This window comes from Chiloscyllium plagiosum, unplaced genomic scaffold (genome assembly GCF_037043375.1).
Source record: "Chiloscyllium plagiosum isolate Xiang-an unplaced genomic scaffold, Cpla_swu_hap1 HiC_scaffold_23, whole genome shotgun sequence".
Lineage (NCBI taxonomy): Eukaryota > Metazoa > Chordata > Chondrichthyes > Orectolobiformes > Hemiscylliidae > Chiloscyllium > Chiloscyllium plagiosum.
In genome coordinates this window covers 11787216-11806048 of record NW_028270161.1, presented here as the reverse complement: position 1 = coordinate 11806048, position 18833 = coordinate 11787216, and the positions used below count along the sequence as shown (strand labels likewise).

Genomic DNA, 18833 nt, shown 5'->3' with positions numbered 1-18833 from the left:
AAGTGTATCCTCTATAATTTGGTGTTCTGCAGATCCTTTCCCTCTCAGACAACCTCACATCTTTCCACATTGTTTCTGCACATTCACTCAACCTTTCTCCTTTAAGATTTGAAATTCTCTCTTCCCTACTTTCTTGCCGGTGTCTCAGGGTAACATCAGGACATTTGGCTACAACAGTCAGTCCCTACATTCAGATGCAGGATAATGTGTGCTCTGATCCCAGCTAATGTTATTGCTGGAGAAGTCCAATTCTAAGCTGAAATAAGCCTCAACAAATATTTATTTTTGGTCTTACTATTCAAAAACAAATGAATATTGCTGCAGATTTTGCTCTAATGGTAAAACAAAAGTTTGTGGTACAAAAGATAAAATAGAATTAGCCAAGCTACAAACAATTAACCAAACAATTAACTGTTAGCCATTAACAGCAATAAAAATTTAAAGATTTAGAAACACATGAAGATATAGAATTCTACTAATCCCAACAGGCACCCCTTTTACATTACTCATACCAAGGAAAATCACAACCAAAAGGCTGACTTCCAATACTCTGTTCTTATAAACTAATTGCCTCTTCCTGGACCCTTCATACTGCTGAGCTTAGACTTTCTCAGTGTCATGTGATCTCTTCACGGTTTTAAGTAAGCACGTCTGGTCTAAAACTTTCAAAGTCAACGTCCTTACACTAAGGTAAGCTCTTTAACAATCCTAAACTACTTCAGAAGCAATTGCCTTACACATTTAGCTTTCATCAAAACTTTACAAAACTGCCAAACTGAAAGTCAAAGAGATTTTTTTCAAGCAATGGGTGTTTCTCATAAGCCCAAAACAAACAACTTCGATGCAAAGCCCTAATGGACTACACTATCTACTTATTTCATTCTGTCAATGAACGCAAAGCCCCTTTACTTTCCAGGAAATCACTCTGAAGATGGACAAGGGTGATCTAATAGATGTAGTGTACCTGGACTTTCAGAAAGCTTTTGATAAAGTCCCACATAGGAGGTTAGTGAGCAAAATTAGGGCGCATGATATTGGGGGCAAAGTACTAACTTGGATTGAAAGTTGGTTGGCTGATAGGAAACAAAGAGTAGTGATAAACAGCTCCATTTCGGAATGGCAGGCAGTGACCAGTGGGGTACCGCAGCTTTTTATAATATATGTTAATGATATAGAAGATGGTATTAGTAATAACATTAGCAAATTTGCTGATGACACTATGCTGGGTGGCAGGGTGAAATGTGATGAGGATGTTAGGGGTGACCTGGACAAGTTAGGTGAGTGGGCAGATGCATGGCAGATGCAGTTTAATGTGGATAAATGTATGGTTATCCACTTTGGTGGCAAGAACAGGAAGACAGATTATTACCTAAATGGAATCAATTTAGGTAAAGGGGCAATACAGAGAGATCTGGGTGTTCTTTTACACCAGTCAATGAAGGTAAGCATGCAGGTACAGCAGGTAGTGAAGAAGGCTAATAGCATGCTGGCCTTCATAACAAGAGGGATTGAGTATAGAAGCAAAGAGGTTCTTCTGCAGCTGTACAGGGCCCTAGTGAGAGCACACCTGGAGTACTGTGTGCAATTCTGGTCTCCAAATTTGAGGAAAGACATTCTGGCTATTGAGTGAGTGCAGCGTAGGTTCACGAGGTCAATTCCTGGAATGGTGGGATTACCTTACACTGAAAGACTGGAGCGACTGGGCTTGTATACCCTTGAGTTTAGAAGACTGAGAGGGGATCTGATTGAGACATTTAAGATTATTAAAGGATTGGACACTCTGGAGGCAGGAAACAGGTTTCCGCTGATGGGTGAGTGCCGAACCAGAGGACACAGCTTAAAAATACGGGGTAGACCATTTAGGATAGAAATGAAGAGAAACTTCTTCACCCATAGAGTGGTGGCTGTGTGGAATGCTCTGCCCCGGAGGGCAGTGGAGGCCCAGTCTCTGGATTCATTTAAGAAAGAGTTGGATAGAGCTCTCAAGGATTGTGGAATCAAGGGTTATGGAGGTAAGGCAGGAACAGGATACTGATTAAGGATGATCAGCCATGATCATATTAAATGGTGGTGCAGGCTCGAAGGGCAGAATGGCCTACTCCTGCACCTATTGTCTATTGTCTATTGTCACTCTCTAATATTGTATTTTAAAACAAATCACCATGGCTACAAAAATACTTAGAAAGTAAATCATTAAACCCCTTCCTGGTTACAGATGTTTCAGTAAGATTAGGGGGGGTGGTAAAAAAAGGAGGGGAGTGGCATTGCTAATTAGAAATGGTATAACGGCTGTAGCAAGGCAGTTCAAGGGGGATCTGCCTTTGAAGATAGTATGGGCTGAAGCCAGAAATAGGAAAGGAGCCAGTCACCTTGTTGGGTGTTTACTAGAGGCCCCCCAATAGCAGCAGAGATGTGGAGAAACAGATTGGGAAACAGATTTTGAAAAAGTGCAGAAGCCATAGGGTAGTAGTCATGGGCGATTTCAACTTCCCAAATATTGATTGGAAGCTCTTTAGATCAAGTAGATTGGACGGGGCGGTGTTTGTGCAGTGTGTCCAGGAAGCTTTTCTAACTCAGTATCCGACCAGAGGGGAGGCCATATTGGATTTGATACTTGATAACGAACTGGGACAAGTGATGGGCTTGTTAGTGGGTGAGCATTTTGGTGATGGTGACCACAATTCTGTGACTTTCACCTTGGTTATGGAGAGAGATAGGTGCGTGCAACAGGGCAGGTTTTACAATTGGGGGAAGGGTAAATACGATGCTGCAAGACAGGATCTGAGGAGCATAAATTGGGAGCACAGGCTGTCAGGGAAGGATATCGTTGAAATGTGGAACCTTTTCAAGGAACAGATACGATGTGTCCTTGATATGTATGTACCTGTCAGGCAGGAAAGAGATGGTCGTGTGAGGGAACCTTGGTTGACGAGGGAGGTTGAATGTCTTGTAAGGAGGAAGAAGGAGGCTTACATAAGGTTGAGGAAACAAGGTTCAGACAGAGCGTTGGAGGGATACAGGATAGCCAGGAGGGAGCTGAAGAAAGGGATTTGGAGAGCTAAGAGAGGGCATGAAAAATCTTTGGCGGGTAGGATCAAGGATAACCCAAAGGCCTTTTATGCGTATGTGAGAAACATGAGAATTACGAGAACAAGGGTAGGTCCGATCAAGGACAGTAGTGGAGACCGTGTATTGAGTTGGAAGAGATAGGAGAGGTCTTGAATGAGTACTTTTCTTCAGTATTTACAAATGAGAGGGACCGTATTGTTGAAACGGACTGGTAAGCTAGAGGAGATACTTGTTAGAAAGGAAGATGTGTTGGGCATTTTGAAAAACTTGAGGATAGACAAGTCCCCTGGGCCTGATGGGATGTATCCTAGGATTATGTGGGAAGCAAGAGAGGAAATTGCAGAACCGTTGGCAATGATCTTTTCGTCTTCACTGTCAATGGTGGTGGTGCCAGGGGACCGGAGAGTGGCGAATGTTGTGCCCCTATTCAAAAAAGGAAATAGGGATAACCCTGGGAATTACAGGCCAGTTAGTCTTACTTCGGTGGTAGGCAATGTAATGGAAAGGGTACTGAGGGATAGGATTTATGAGTATCTGGAAAGACACTGCTTGATTAGGGACAGCCAGCACGGATTTGTGAGGGGTAGGTCTTGCCTTACAAGTCTTATTGAATTCTTTGAGGAGGTGACCAAGCATGTGGATGAGGGTAGAGCAGTGGATGTAGTGTACATGGATTTTAGTAAGGCATTTGATAAGGTTCCCCATGGTGGGATTGTGGGAAGTTTGGCCAGTTGGATAGAGAACTGGCTAACCGGTCGAAGTCAGAGAGTGGTGGTAGATGGTAAATATTCAGCCTGGAGCCCAGTTACAAGTGGAGTTCCACAGGGATCAGTTCTGGGTCCTCTGCTGTTTGTAATTTTTATTAATGATTTGGAAGAGGGAGTGGAAGGGTGGGTCAGTAAATTTGCAGATGATACGAAGATTGGTGGAGTTGTGGATAGTGAGGAGGGCTGTTGTCGGCTGCAAAGGGACTTAGATATGATGCAGAGCTGGGCTGAGGAGTGGCAGATGGAGTTCAACCCTGTCAAGTGTGAGGTTGTCCATTTTGAAGGGACAAATAAGAATGCGGAATACAGGGTTAACGGTAGGGCTCTTAGTAAGGTGGAGGAGCAGAGGGATCTTGGGGTCTATGTTCATAGATCTTTGAAAGTTGCCACTCAGGTGGATAGAGCTTGTAAGAAGGCCTATGGTGTATTAGCGTTCATTAGCAGAGAGATTGAATTCAAGAGTCGTGAGGTGATATTGCAGCTGTATAGGACCTTGGTAAGGCCACATTTGGAGTACTGTGCGCAGTTCTGGTCGCCTCACTTTAGTAAAGATGTGGAAGCTTTGGAGTGGGTGCAGAGGAGATTTACCAGGATGTTGCATGGAATGGAGAATAGGTCGTACGAGGATAGGTTGAGAGTGCTAGGCCTTTTCTCATTGGAACGGCGAAGGATAAGGGGTGACTTGATAAGAGGTTTATAAGATGATCAGGGGAATAGATAGAGTAGACAGTCAGAGACTTTTTCCCCGGGTACAACAGAATGTTACAAGAGGACATAAATTTAAGGTGAAGGGTGGAAGGTATAGGGGGGATGTCAGGGGTAGGTTCTTTACCCAGAGAGTGGTGGGGGCATGGAATGCACTGCCTGTGGGAGTGGCGGAGTCAGAATCATTTGTGACCTTTAAGCAGCAATTGGATAGGTACATGGATAGGTGCTTAAGCTAGGACAAATGTTCGGCACAACATCGTGGGCCGAAGGGCCTGTTCTGTACTGTCTTGTTCTATGTTCTGTGTTCAGATACACAGAAACATCCCATTTGCCGCTAGTTCAAAATTCAAAAACCTAAAATAAAAGATAATAAAATACACTGAAATCACAATCATGTGACTAACTGTGAAGATAACTGCTTTCGTGAAAACAAACAGTATTCCAAAATTAAGGAGAAGTTTGAACAACATAGGAGCAAATTACTGCAAATGCTGGAAACTGAACCAAAAACAAAAAAATGCTGGAGATCACAGCGGGTCAGTCAGTGCCCAGGGAGACAAAGCAAGCTCATGTTTCAAGTATAGATTCAAAATGTTAGCTTGCTTTCTCTCCACGGATGCTGCCTGACCCGCTGTGCTTGCTAGCATTTTTAGTTTTCAGTTTTCAGACGTTTGAACAACGTTTTCCCAAGGGGCATGTTTTATTATTAATTGGTGAAATGTGGATGTTACTGGCTAGGCCAGCATTTATTGTCCATTCCTAACTGCCTGGAGAGCAGGGAAGAGTCAACCACATTGCTGTGGGTCTGGACTCACATGTAGGCCAGACCAGGTAAGGATGGCAGATTCCTTCCCTTAAGGCTTTATGGAACCAGACGAGTATATATGAAAATTAACAGTGGTCACATGGTTGTCATGAGACCCACCTTATTTTTAAATTCCAGATTTTTAAAACTAAATTCAAATTTCACCATCTGCCACAGTAAGATTCAAACCAGTGTCCTCTAGTGACACGAACACCACAACATGGCTTTGTTTTCAGAGTTCCTTTGTTCATGAGTCTAAAAAGCTAACTTGCATTAAACAATTAGGAAGGCATATTTTATGCTGTGCTTCACTGTAAGGGGATTTGAGTACAAGAGTAAAGATATCCTGCTGAAATTGTGTAGATCCTTGGTGAGACTGTTTCAGATAGCCAAGATTTAAGTTCTGGAATTTTCTGAGTCTCACCATCTCCCTCTCCCCCTTTAAGATGCTCCTTTACCCTATCCCTTTAAACAACTTGTTACCTCCTGTCTGAAGTGCCTGCCTGCAGTGACTTAACATCAAATTTTGATTGTTAATGGTTCTGTGAAGTGTCCTGGGATGATTTCCGATATTAAAGATGGTATGGAAAGGTAAGTTGTTGCTGACAACATCCAAACAGCTGGTGGCTTTATCCCTCTGTTGTACAAACATCTGGAGTTTCCAATAATGACCTTTCACTTTGTTTCCCTTTTAATAAAAACAATGTAAATTGACAGGGAGAAAAATCCACAGTCCAAAAATAGACCGATATATTTTCCCAGTCCAGTTATTTATTTCTAATAATTATATCTGCAGATGAGGAGCACTTAGACAAACAAACATGTTATATCTTACTTTATTCTTAGACTCATGGGGATGCACAGTGGGAACTGCTGAGCAAAACGACTTGGTATCGTGCACATTTGGTTACGTGAGAACATTGGACACTTATGTTATAGTTCATGACGATGCTGCTAAACCCAAAAAGAACTCTGCCCAAGGCTTTGAGTAACCGTCACTGTTTAACTATTACTCAACTGTTTCCCAAAATGGCTGCATTCCAGCACAGTTCTTAAGGATTCCAAACAGCAACCAAGCAATGAGCTCAGCAACATCTGCCTAAATTACTACAAAGAAAAATAATTGTTGATTAAAATCAATCAACCGCTAATCAGCCCTGAATTACTGAGAGCTCTGCTAATCTAGTTTTAAAAAAAAACACAGACAAGAATCCCTCTTAGCTTTGCTTACTACTGACAAACTTGACAGAATGTGCAAGTGTTGTAGCATATGGAACTGAGATGTTTACTTCCCCCGCAAGCAGAGATTAATAAATGTATCCTTTACGCACTGACAATGTCAAAGTAGTTTATTCTGTGTCCCCACAACTTCATCTGCTCCCAATCCCGACAGCTTTTGTTGAGGTGCAGACCCCAGGTACATTGAAACAGGAGAAAGCACCTTGGGCCTATTTCGCTACTTACTTAGCTCCTGGCTGATCCACAAACCAGGACTCCACATACCCACCCTCACCAATATCTCTCAACAGAAAGGTCAGCAAATTCAATTCGTCAGAGTTTTAACATTAATCATTGTTGGGATACCATTTGCACAACAGATTTACAAATGCTTCCAATCATTGTGACGTGATGCGTTTCCTAATTTCACTCCTGACAAAGTCTGGTTTTGACCACAAATAAACACAGAAATTGCTGGAAAAGCTCAGCAGGTCTGGCAGCAGAGAAATCAGAGTTAACGTTTCGGATCCAGTGACCTTTTATGGTTTTCACCATGCCTCCTTGTCCTAGAATCTAGTTCCCTTAACATCTTGAATACTCCTAACAAAAACACCTTCTCAACTTCCAAGGAATACAAACTTAGCCTTAAATTAATTAAATTTATTTTAAACCTTTCCTCCAGCTTAATGAATCAACATATCGTTCTGGTAAATTCACACTGCTTTTCCTTTAAGGCTAATTTATGTTGTAACCTGCCTGCAGTATCGTGGATTGAATCTAATCCAGGATAATGTAGCAGAACTAGAATATCAGTTTGTTAGTCAACACCTCTCAAATCATCCCCACACAGGAAGTCTTCAAAGTATAATCCTGACCAATAATCATACTGTAGGTTATCCTCACTCCACAATGTTCTTTCTTGGTTAAGGTTTCTCGTCTTCACAATCTTTCATTTCCAATCTCTGTTATATGTATTGTTCACGACCAAACAGAAGCCAGGTTCCCAAACGAAAAACTAAGAACTATAATGCTGGAGATCTGAAACACAAACTAATATTGCTAGAGAAACTCAGCAGGTCTGGCAGCATCAGTGCCTGACTCTGCATTCTTTCCCCTGGGTAACTGGAGCTAGGATTTTCAATTATACAGAAAGAAACTTATACTGCTGTGACGTTTGGACATAAAAACAGAAAATACAGAAAACGTTTCGCATTGATTCAGGTGAAAAGTCAACTGCCCAAAATGTGAACTTTTCCTCTCCATATATGCTGCTTGGCATCTGCAATACTTCAGAATTTGTGCTTTGATCATCTTGGATTTGAATGCTTCCATGTGATTACGGTGACATCACTTCCTGCCAAGATGACACTTTGATGTTTTTACCTCAGTAATCTAAGGATAAAGAGGCAGGTCAATAAAGTTGAGAGACAAATCAGAGGGGCTGAACACCCTCCTTCCATTCCTATATGACTGGGTATCTCAGTATTGGTCAATGCCATCAAACAACAGATCTTTTAACTGTGATTCTTCATTGTAACAGCTGTACGTTAACCTCATGATATTGGATGGTTTATCCTGATTGACAGCAAATTGTGAACTCAGATATCTTAAGTCACAAAATGCCTCTCATAGTCATTTCATGCTACTCCCTGTGGGGCTTTACAAGGGAGGTGTTGACCTCATGAGGGTCTGTCAAGGCTGACAGTCAAACCTGAGTGAGCAATTTAGACAAAGGAGAGCCAGTGGATGTGATTTATCTAGATTTCTACAAGGCCCTTCAGAAAGCTGCTAAACAAGATAAGAACCCATGGTGCTAGGAGCAAGGTACTGGCATGGGTAGAGGATTGGCTGACTGGCAGAAGATAGAGAGTGGGGATAAAGGAGCCTTTTTCAGGATGGCAGCCGGTGATTGGTGGAGAAGAATGAGATACGGGATATTAGACTAGAAAGGATTGAGGTTAGTAAGGAGGAGGTGTTATCAATTCTAGAAGGAGTGAAAGTAGACAAGTCCCTTGGGCTAAATGGCATTTATCTGGGAAGCTAGGGAAGAGATGGTGGATCCTTTGGCCTTGATCTTTGAGTCCTCATTGTCTATAAGTTTAGTACCAGAGGACTGGAGGATTGCAAATGTTGTGCGCTTGTTCAAGAAGGGCAGTAGAGATGACCCAGGTAATTATAGACCAGTGAGCCTTACTTCTGTTGTAGGAAAAAGATTATAAGAGATAGGATTTGTAATCATCTAGCAAGCAACAATTTGATTGCAGATAGTCTACATGGTTTCGTCAAGGGCAGGTCATGTCTCACTAAGAATGTGGATGAGGGTAGGGAAGTTGACGTGCTGTACATGGAGGTAAAAACAATGACTGCAGATGCTGGAAACCAGATTCTGGATTAGTGGTGCTGGAAAAGCACAGCAGTTCAGGCAGCATCCAAAGAGCAGTAAAATTGACGTATCAGGCAAAAGCCCTTCATCAGGTGGTGTACATGGACTTCAGTAAAGCCTTTGATAATGTTCCACATGGTAGGCTGTTGGAAGAAATGCAGAGGCATGGGATTGAGGGTGATTTAGCAGTTTGGATTAGAAACTGGCTTTCTGGAAGAAGGCAGCGAGTGGTGGTTGATGGAAAATATTCAGCCTGGAGTCTGGTTATTCATGGTGTGCCACAAGGATCTGTTTTGGGACCACTGCTGCTTGTCATTTTTATAAATAACTTGGACGCAGGCGAATGGGTTAGTAAGTTTGCAGATGACACTAAAGTCGGTGGAATAGTGGACGGTTTGGAAGAATGCTGCAGGTTGCAGGGGGACTTGGATAAACCGCAGCATTGAGCTGAAAAATGGCAAATGGAGTTCAATGCAGCTAAATGTGAGGTGATTCACTTTGGCAAGAATAACAGGAAGGCAGAGTACTGGGTCAATGGAAAGATTCTTGGTAGTGTGGATGTGCAGAGGGTTCGTGGAGTCCATGTGCATAGACCCCTGAAATTTACCATCCAGGTTGATAATGCTGTTAAGAAGGCATACGGTGCGTTAGGTTTCATTGGTAGAGGGATTGAGTTCCAGAGCTGTATCGTCACGCTGCAACTATATAAAACGCTGGTGCAGCTGCACTTGGGATATTGTGTACAGTTTTGGTCGTCCCATTACAGCAAGGATGTGGAAGCTTTGGAAAAGGTGCAGAGGAGATTTACCAGGATGTTGTCTGGTTTGGAACGAAGGTCTTATGAGGAACTGCTGAGGGACGGGGTCTGTTCTCATTGGAGAAAAAAAGGCTAAGAGGGGATTTGACAGAGACATTCAAGATGATCAGAGGATTAGATAGGGTAGATAGTGAGAGTCTTTTTCCTAGGATGATGATGTCAGCATGTACGAGGGGACATAACTACAAATTGAGGGGCAATAGATTTAAGACAGATGTCAGAGGCAGGTTCTTTACTCACTCAGAGAGTGGTAAGGGCGTGGAGTGCCCTACCTGCCAATGTAGTTAACTCAGCCACATTAGGGAGATTTAAACAATCCTTGGATAAGCACATGAATGATGATGGGATAGTGTAGGGAGAGGGGCTTAGATTAGTTCACAGGTCGCTGCAACATCGAGGGCCAAAGGGCCTGAAAAGCGCTGCATTGTTCTCTGTTCTATGCAATGTCAGCATCAATTTCAAGACAGCTAGAATACCACAGCAGGGATGTACTGCTGAAGCTGTCGAAGGCTCTGGTCAGACCGCATTTGGAATATTGTGAGCAATTTTGAGCCTCATACCTAAGGAAGGATTTGCTGGTGTTGGAGGGGGTCTACAGGAGGTTAATAAGAACGATCACAGGATTGAAGGGTTTGCCATAAGAGGAGTGGTTGAGGACTCTGGGGCTGTACTTGATGGTGTCATTAAAACTTAGTGAATACTGAGAGGCCTGATTAGAGTGGATGGGGAGAAAATGTTTCCACCAGTAGGAGAGACCATGGCCTGAGGGCACAGCCCTGTAGTGAAGGGATGACACCTTAGAACTGAGATGAGGAAGAATTTCTTCAGCCACAGGTTTGAGAATTTGTGGAGATCATTGCCACAGACAGCTGTGGAGGCCAAGTCATTCGGTGTATTTGAGACAAAGATAGATTAGTAAGGGGATCAAAAGTTACAGGGAGAAGGCAGGAGAAATGGGGTTGAGAAAGATATCAGCATGATCAAATGGCAGAGCTGACTTGATGGGCTCATGGACTATTTATGGAGTGAGATTTCCGCAGAAATCTGTTCATGATGAATTTGCTAATGTGTCTTTTTAAAAAAAAGAGAAAAGCTTTCATCCTCCTTTGAAGGGATGTAAACAATAGGATTGTTTGTTATTCTTATTCTCAGAGCCAAAGTGTTTTAGTTCAATGAGATAATCCTTTATGAAGCAATGGCTCTCTAAGGTTGCTTACTCTTTGATGGACTCCTGCTGATGACAAGTACACAATGCTCTGTTCATTAATGACACTCAAACACAGAAATAGCCCTGCCTCTGGACTCCTGCCATCCCTGTACTGCTCTTTGTTGGCTTGCCTTTCTGGTTAAAATGTGCTCCAAGGTCTACAACTCCCACAGCTGAAGAGGGGGAATCCTGCATCTTGACTTGTGCGGGAGACAAAACATCTGATTTTCCAATAAAAAGATCACTTGGGATAGTTTGGAATATTAAAGCATGCATTTTAGATTCAATACTCCCGGTCCCCAGCTTTGTACCTGATGCCAGTTTTCATGGAGCCCATAAAATTCAATTATGGGTCCTGTAGGAATTTCCGTCAATAATTTGGTCTATAATTGTGGGGATCATCCTCCGAGGCCATTAGCTGACATTGCCATATGACATCATATCCACGAAGCAGCTAAATCACCAGTTTTGGCACAAGTGACTAAATTACTACCAACTGCTCAGGACTTCCCCCCCACCATAACAGCACAAGTCTTTGATTTGCGGCCTCATGCAGCAGGAAGCTGGGGAAGGGAATTTGTTATGTTCCACCCCTCAAACATCAGCATTTTCTCTTAGAACAGTGATCTCCACCGGGACCAAAGTAGGAGGATAGATTACGGAAAGATTATTGGCGATTCCTGACTTGAACATCAAATGGCCATTCTTGGTGACGCACCCATCGCTTCAAACAAGCATCTTGTCCTCTCTCCTAACTTCACGTCACACAGCAGTGTCATTTTTTTTTGTCTGAAGTGATTCAAAACATTTCTTTAAGGGATACCAGGGCCTAGCAACAGTCTTGCCAATGGTGCCCATGTCTTGAGACTGATATCTTTTCTAAAATAAAGCCAATACAGCACCAACATTTCTTGTTCCTTCACCTTTTAATTTGATTCTCAAACAAGTGGGAAATCAAAGTATTTTCACATGAACAATATGCAGTCAAGTATTTTCATAATGATAGATTTGTAAAATTAACTTTTATGTGCAGGATTACATTTCTGGGAGTTGCTATTCAATTTGGTGATATCTGCTCCATTGGAAGCAAGCGTGATAGTCTTCAATTTGATATCATCCATGTGGTAGCTGGTAGTGCATTGCACACACACACACACACACACACACACACACACACACACACACACACACACACACACACACACACACACTCTGACATCTCCCTTGAACTCTTCTCCAATTACCTTAAATTTACGCCCCTTGTGATAGCCACTTCTGCCCTGGGGAAAAAAAAGTCTCTGACTGTTCACTCTACCAATGCCTCTCATCATCTTGTACACCTCTATCAAGTCACCTCTCACCCTTCTTCACTCCAATGAGAAAAGCCTTCGCTCACTCAACCTTTTTTTTATAAGACATGCCCTCCAGTTCAGGCAGCATCCTGGTTATTCCCTGCTCTCTCTCTCTCGAAAGCTTCCACATCCATCTATAATGAGGCGACCAGAACTGAACACAATATTCCAAGTGTGGTCTAACTAGGACTCTATACAGCTGCAGCATAACCTCATGGCTCTTAAACTCAATCCCCCTGCTAATGAAAGCCAACATATCGCACACCTTCTTAACAGCCTTATCAACTTGGGTGGCAGCTATGAGGGACCAAAATACACGGACCTAAGATCCCTCTATCCCTCCACAGTACAAAGAATCCTGCCTTTAACCCTGCATTCTGTATTCAAATTCAACCTTTCAAAATGAATTGCTTTACACTTTTCCAGGTTGAACTCCATCTGCCACTTATCAGCCCAGTTCTGCATCCTGTCAATGTCTTTTGCAAACTACAACAGCCCTCCACACTATCTACCACTCCACCTGCCTTTGTTTCATTGGCAAACTTACTAACCCATCCTTCCACTTCCTCATCCAAGTCATTTATGAAAATCACAAAGAGCAGAAGTCCCAGAATTGATCCCTGTGGACCACCACTGGTCACTGAGCTCCAGGTTGAATATTTTCCATCTACTAGTACTCTCTGTCTTCTATGGGCCAGCCAATTCTGTGTCAGACAGCTAAATTTCCCCTTATCTCCTTATTTTCTAAATGAGCATACCATGGGGAACCTTATCAAACACGTTGCTAAAATCCATGTACACCACATCCACTGCTCTACCTTCATTAATGTGTTTGGTTACATCCTCAAATAACTCAATAAGGCTTGTGAGACATGATCTGCCTCTCACAAAGCCATGCTGCCTATCTCTAATCAAAGCATGGTTTTCCAAGTAATCAGAAATCCTATCTCTCAGAATCCTGTCCAATAATTTGCCCACCACAGAGATAAGACGGACTGGTCTATAATTCCCATGATTATCTCTATGCCCTTTCTTGAACAGGGTAATAACATTTGCCACCCTTCAATCATCTGATACTACTCCAGTGGACAGTGAGGATGCAAAGATCACCAAAGGTGCAATCTCTTCACTCACTTCCTGTCGTAACCTTGGGTATATCCTGTCTGGCCCGGGGACTTATCTATCCTTTTGTTTTTCAATATTTTCAGCACATTCTCCTTCTTAACATCAACCTGTCCAAGCATATCAGCACATTTCATGTTGTCCTCACAAATGGCAAAGTCCCTCTCAGTAGTGAATACTGAAGCAAAGTATTCATTAAGGCCTCCAGGCACAAGTTCCCTCCACTATCCCCGATCAGCCCTGTCCTCACTCTGGCCGTTCTCTTGTTCTTCATGTAAGTGTAGAATGCCTCAGGGTTTTCCTTAATCCTACCCACTAAAGTTCTTTATGCCCCTGTCTAGCTCTCTTAAGTCCATTCTTCAGTTCCTTCCTGGCTAGCTTGTGACCGTCTAGAGCCCTGTCTGATCCTTGCCTCCTCAACCTTAATCAAGATTCCTTCTTGCTCTTGACTAGATGTTCCACATCCCTTGTCACCCAAGGTTCCATCACATAACCCTAACCCAACCTTCACCCTCACTCTAACCCTAACCCTAACCATCCCTTCCTTGTCTCAGTGGAACAAACCTATCCAGCATGATTAGCAAGTGCTTCCTAAACAACCTCCACATTTCTGTCATGCATTTTCCTGAGAATATCCATTCCCTATTTAGGAGCTCCAGTTCCTGTTTAATAGCATTGTAATTCCCCCTCCCTCAATTAAATGCTTTCCCATGCCTCCTATCCCTCTCATGACTATAGTAAAGGTCAGTGAGTTGTGATCACTGTCACTGAAATGCTCTCCCACCGAGAGATCTGACACCTGGCCTGGTTCGCCAAATCCAATATAGCCTCCCCTCTAGTTGGCCTATCTACATATTGAGCCAAGATTCCTTCCTGGATGTACTTGACAAAACTACTCCATCCAAACTATTTGGACTAAGAAGGCTCCAATCAATTAGGAAACTTAAAATCAGCCATGACAACAACCCTGTTATTTTTACACATTTCCAAAGTCTGCCTCCCAATCTGCTCCTCTGTGTCTCTGTTGCTATTGGGAAGGCTGTAGAAAACTCCCAATAAAGTGACTGCTCCTTTCCTGTTTCTGACTTCCACCCATGCTGACTCTGTAAGACAAACCCTCCTTGACAACCTCCCTTTCTGCAGCTGTGATACTATCCCTGATTAGCAATGCCACTCCCCTACCTCTTATCTCCCCCAAACCATTCCTTTTGAAACATCTAAACCCTGGAACATCCAACAACCATTCCTGTCCCTGTGATATCCAAGTATCCGTAATGGCCACAATATCATAGTTCCAAGTACTGATCCATGCTCTGAGTTTGTCAGAGCTGAAAATGTGTTGCTGGAAAAGCGCAGCAGGTCAGGCAGCATCCAAGGAGCAGGAGAGTCGACGTTTCGGGCATGAGCCCTTCTTCAGGGTTCAGGCTCATGTCCGAAATGTCGATTCTCCTGCTCCTTGGATGCTGCCTGACCTGCTGCGCTTTTCCAGCAACTCATTTTCAGCTCTGATCTCCAGCATCTGCGGTCCTCACTTTCTCCTCTGAGTTTGTCACCCTTATTCCTGATACTATTTGCATTAAAACAGATTAGAGGATATCAATTGCCTTTCTGTATTATTCAAAAGGATGCAATAAGTATACAATTCCTAACCAGAAAAGACTACATTTATTTGTTGAGGGAATACCCTGTGAATATCAAAACCTCAAAAAGAAATTCAGAATACATTGCTGCTGTTCATATCACATCCCTCACCAAATTCCACTTATCAATCACTCCTGTCTTTATGGACTTACATTTGCTCTCAGGCCCTGAAATCTTGAATTTAAAATAGTCATCATAAAAAGGTACAAATTCCTCCACAGCTCTTTTCCAGCTCCACAACCCTCCAAGAATTCTACACTCCTCCCGCTCTGTCTCACACATCCATCAAATTTCTTCCATTGGTGACAAAGTTTTCGGCTGCTTAGGTCAACTCCGGAACACTCACTTGGACCTTCCCTGTCCATCCAACCCTGTCTTCCCCTTTCAGACACTCCTTAGAACCCATTGCTTCAATCAAGCATCTCGCCCTCTCTCCTTCCATCACTTTCATCCAGCAGCGTCAACTTTTTTTTTGTCTGAGGTGATTCAGAGTGTTTCTTTAGCTCACGCCACGACATCAGTGTGAGTTGCCGTTCTGATAAGAGTGTCAAAATAAACCAAGAAAGGTCAAAAATTAATTTGAGAAAAAGCAAATTCAGGACTAATATCAGAATATTCTGCAAACAATGAGCAATTAATTCATTCAGCTAGGATGGTGGATGAAAAGAAGATTGCAAGTGACTTAGTGACAGTTGGATGTGACCATGTTTTCTACATGGATGAGCTGAGTTACAGTGAATAGCTTTCTTCATCTGTATTTATCTTGTGACCTTCAGAGGCATTATGGAGGAAATCAGCAGGGGTGCACAAGACCTCTGAGCTGGAAAAAATAAATCAACTAATTTGCCGGTTCTACAGAAGCTTCCTCCCAACTGCACATCAATCCTTTATTCCAATCTAACACAGACGCGCAGCACTGCCTCAAAATGTGAGAGTGACCTTTTTTCTCACTCCCAGTCCAAGCTGGAAAAAAAGGAACAGTCTGTCGGCCAGAGAAACACAGAACCAGTGTCCTACCTTTGTAATGATCCAGTTATCTCTGGGCTGCTCTGCCTGCAAAAGAGAAGGAAAGCATAAATATTAAGAGCAAAATCCCACGGTCAGTTTTCAGTTCTCTCTCATGATGTCACGAACTCTCGCTAAGTCGGGGGTCATCCAGTCTGCTGGGAGGAACTGAGATGCAGAGTATTTCTTAAATGGTGTTGGAGACATTTTGATATCCACAAGGTGTGAAGGTGTCGGCAGTGTTCTGGGGTGGACAAAGTCAGAAGTCACACGACGCCAGGTTATAGTCCAAAAGGTTTATTTGAAATCACAAGCTTTCAAAACGCTCTTCTTTCATCAGATGTGATTTCAAATAAACCTGTTGGACTATTACCTGGTGTCATGTGACTTCTGATGGTGCCCAAAGGGATCTCTGTGTTCTTAACCCCAGGTTATGGAATGGTAACAAGCCAATGCCACAAGCAGTTAGAAAGGTGAGCAATATGGCGGAATTTAACCCAAGAGGATTCAGTACAGGAGTACAAAATGTCTTGCTTCAATTGTGTGGAACCTTTGCCACAGCCACCATACCCCAGTACCCCCCCGCCCCAACTCAAGGAAGAATATACTTGCCATAGAGGGAATGTTATGGAGTTCCACTAAACTAATCACTGGGATGGATGCAACTGTCCTATTTAGAGACTGAAGAGGCTGAGCTTCTGATCTGTAGGAGTTCAGAAGAATGAGAGGTGATCTGACTAAAACTTGCAAGAATTCTTAAAGGCTTAAACAGGGGAGATGCAGAAACGATCATGAGCCATTGAGTCGGACTGACATTCTCATCCCTGTATCCGAATGCAAGCCAGTCCTCCACAGCCAGGAGCCACTAATTGGGAAGAGGAAACCTGCTCAGCTTTCTAACCCAGGAGTGCTGTGACCTTCTCGAGGGCCACACTCTCAAATGGATACCATAGCTTCAACCAGCCTGGGCTGCACACTGCAAGGAAAAGGTGCAGGCAGGTGACACATGGAGGCAGATTCTGTCTATGTTTTAGCTTCACACAGAGACAGTAGAGCCTTCGAAATCATCTCCAATGCTTGTCCATCCATTCAAGGTCAATAAAAGTTAATATACAGCAATGTGTATCCCAGTAATGCGGTGACCTACAGTGCAACACCATACACAGCCTTAGCTCATAGCACCTGAGTGCCGTAATTATCATCTGTTCTTGCTCTGACCTTTCAACATGGGTCATCATGTTGAGACATGCATTTCACAACTCTTCTCCACTTTGTAACAAATAGTTCAATAAAATCTTGCTAAGCTAGCAACAGAATCCAATCTTCTGACTTTGATCGCTTACAACAAGCACACTTTTAGGTAAAAAGTTTAAACCGTTTGAAATTGTTGGCACGTTCGCATGAGGATTTCGTTCCAATGGCAACAGCCATTGCCTGCTAATGCACCCAAAATGGTTATTCTAGTAGTATCTAGAGAGTGAAGACATTATTGTACAACTTATTAGGATCATTAGGAATATTGAAGTGTGTATAAAACAAATGGCCAAGGCATGAAAATCAGTACTATGGGAAATAACATTCTGATTTTTGTACTCAGGACTGCATAGGGTTTGTTGATTGCTTCGTTAGCCTGTTGGGTCACCTTTGAAAATTCATAAAAACAACCCTAGATCTCTCACCCTGCACCTTTTTTTACTATTGTACTACATAGCTCGCATCCTTTCCTTATCATTTATCAAAATGTATTATTTTGATAAAATCTATTCATTTCGAATTTCATCTGCCCATTTCATCAGCTTTTGTTCGCAAGTTTTGAGAAGATTTGTATCTCAGGTTGAGGTTCTGGATGTAGGTTTGTAGCTCAGGTTGAGGTTCTGGATGTAGGTTTGCTCGCTGAGCTGGAAGGTTCGTTTTCTGACGTTTTGTCACCATACTGGGTAACATCATCAGAGAGTCTCCGGATGAAACACTGGTGGCATGGCCTGCTTTAGGTTTCATTGGGTTGGTGATGTGGAAATGATGTCACCACAGGAAATGACATCACCAGCCCAAAGAAACCTAAACACATATATAGAAAGCAGGCCATGCCACCAATGCTTCATCTGGAGGTTCAGTGATGATGTTATCTAGTGTGGTGATGAAACATCTGAAAACGAACCTTCCAGCTCAGTGAGCAAACCTACTTCCAGAGCCTGTGTCCTTTTAAAGTCTATTAGTATCTTCCTCACATCCCATTGCAGCTTTGCAAATTTCAAAACTATGCCCTGCACCCCCAAAAATCAGTCATTAATGTGGTTTGAAAACAGAATTGGAGTAAATGCGCAGTAGTGTTTCGAATGGTTCAGCATTAGGATCATTGCATATGTATTAGAAATGAAACATTTACCCTACTAGCCCTCAATTCTTGGCCGGCTCTTGTGGTATAATGGAAGTGTCCTTAGCTCTAGGCCAGGAGACCTAGGTTTACGTCTCTTCTGCTTCACATGTGTATAATAACATGTCTGAAGAGGATCATTAAAAAGATCTATAAATGAAGCATGCAAATCAGATTCCAGCTAAATTTATCATCCTCAGAATGGTTAAAGCACTGCTCAAGTTCCCCACTCTAATATCCTGCAGTCAGACTTGAACCCACAACCTCAGAGTCAAATGTGCCATCAAGCAGATCAAACGCAGAATGCGATAAAAGCCAAGTTTGAAGTTATCAATTTCCCTACATGGTGACTATTTCCAATTGGG

General features: G+C 42.8%; 1 protein-coding gene across 4 annotated transcripts in view; it reads right to left on the bottom strand.

Annotated features, from left to right (window-relative positions):
* Window positions 1–18833, bottom strand: part of celf2 (cugbp, Elav-like family member 2) — a 1014614-nt gene that overhangs the window by 525266 nt on the left and 470515 nt on the right. For all 4 annotated transcript variants that reach the window (XM_043714096.2, XM_043714095.2, XM_087999366.1 and 1 more), the window contains one exon: window positions 16107–16142. Coding sequence is in view for 1 of the 4 variants with exons in the window: in XM_043714084.2 (XP_043570019.1) it covers window positions 16107–16142 (36 nt within the window). In the remaining 3 variants the exon portion in view is untranslated. The remainder of the gene's footprint in view (window positions 1–16106; window positions 16143–18833) is intronic.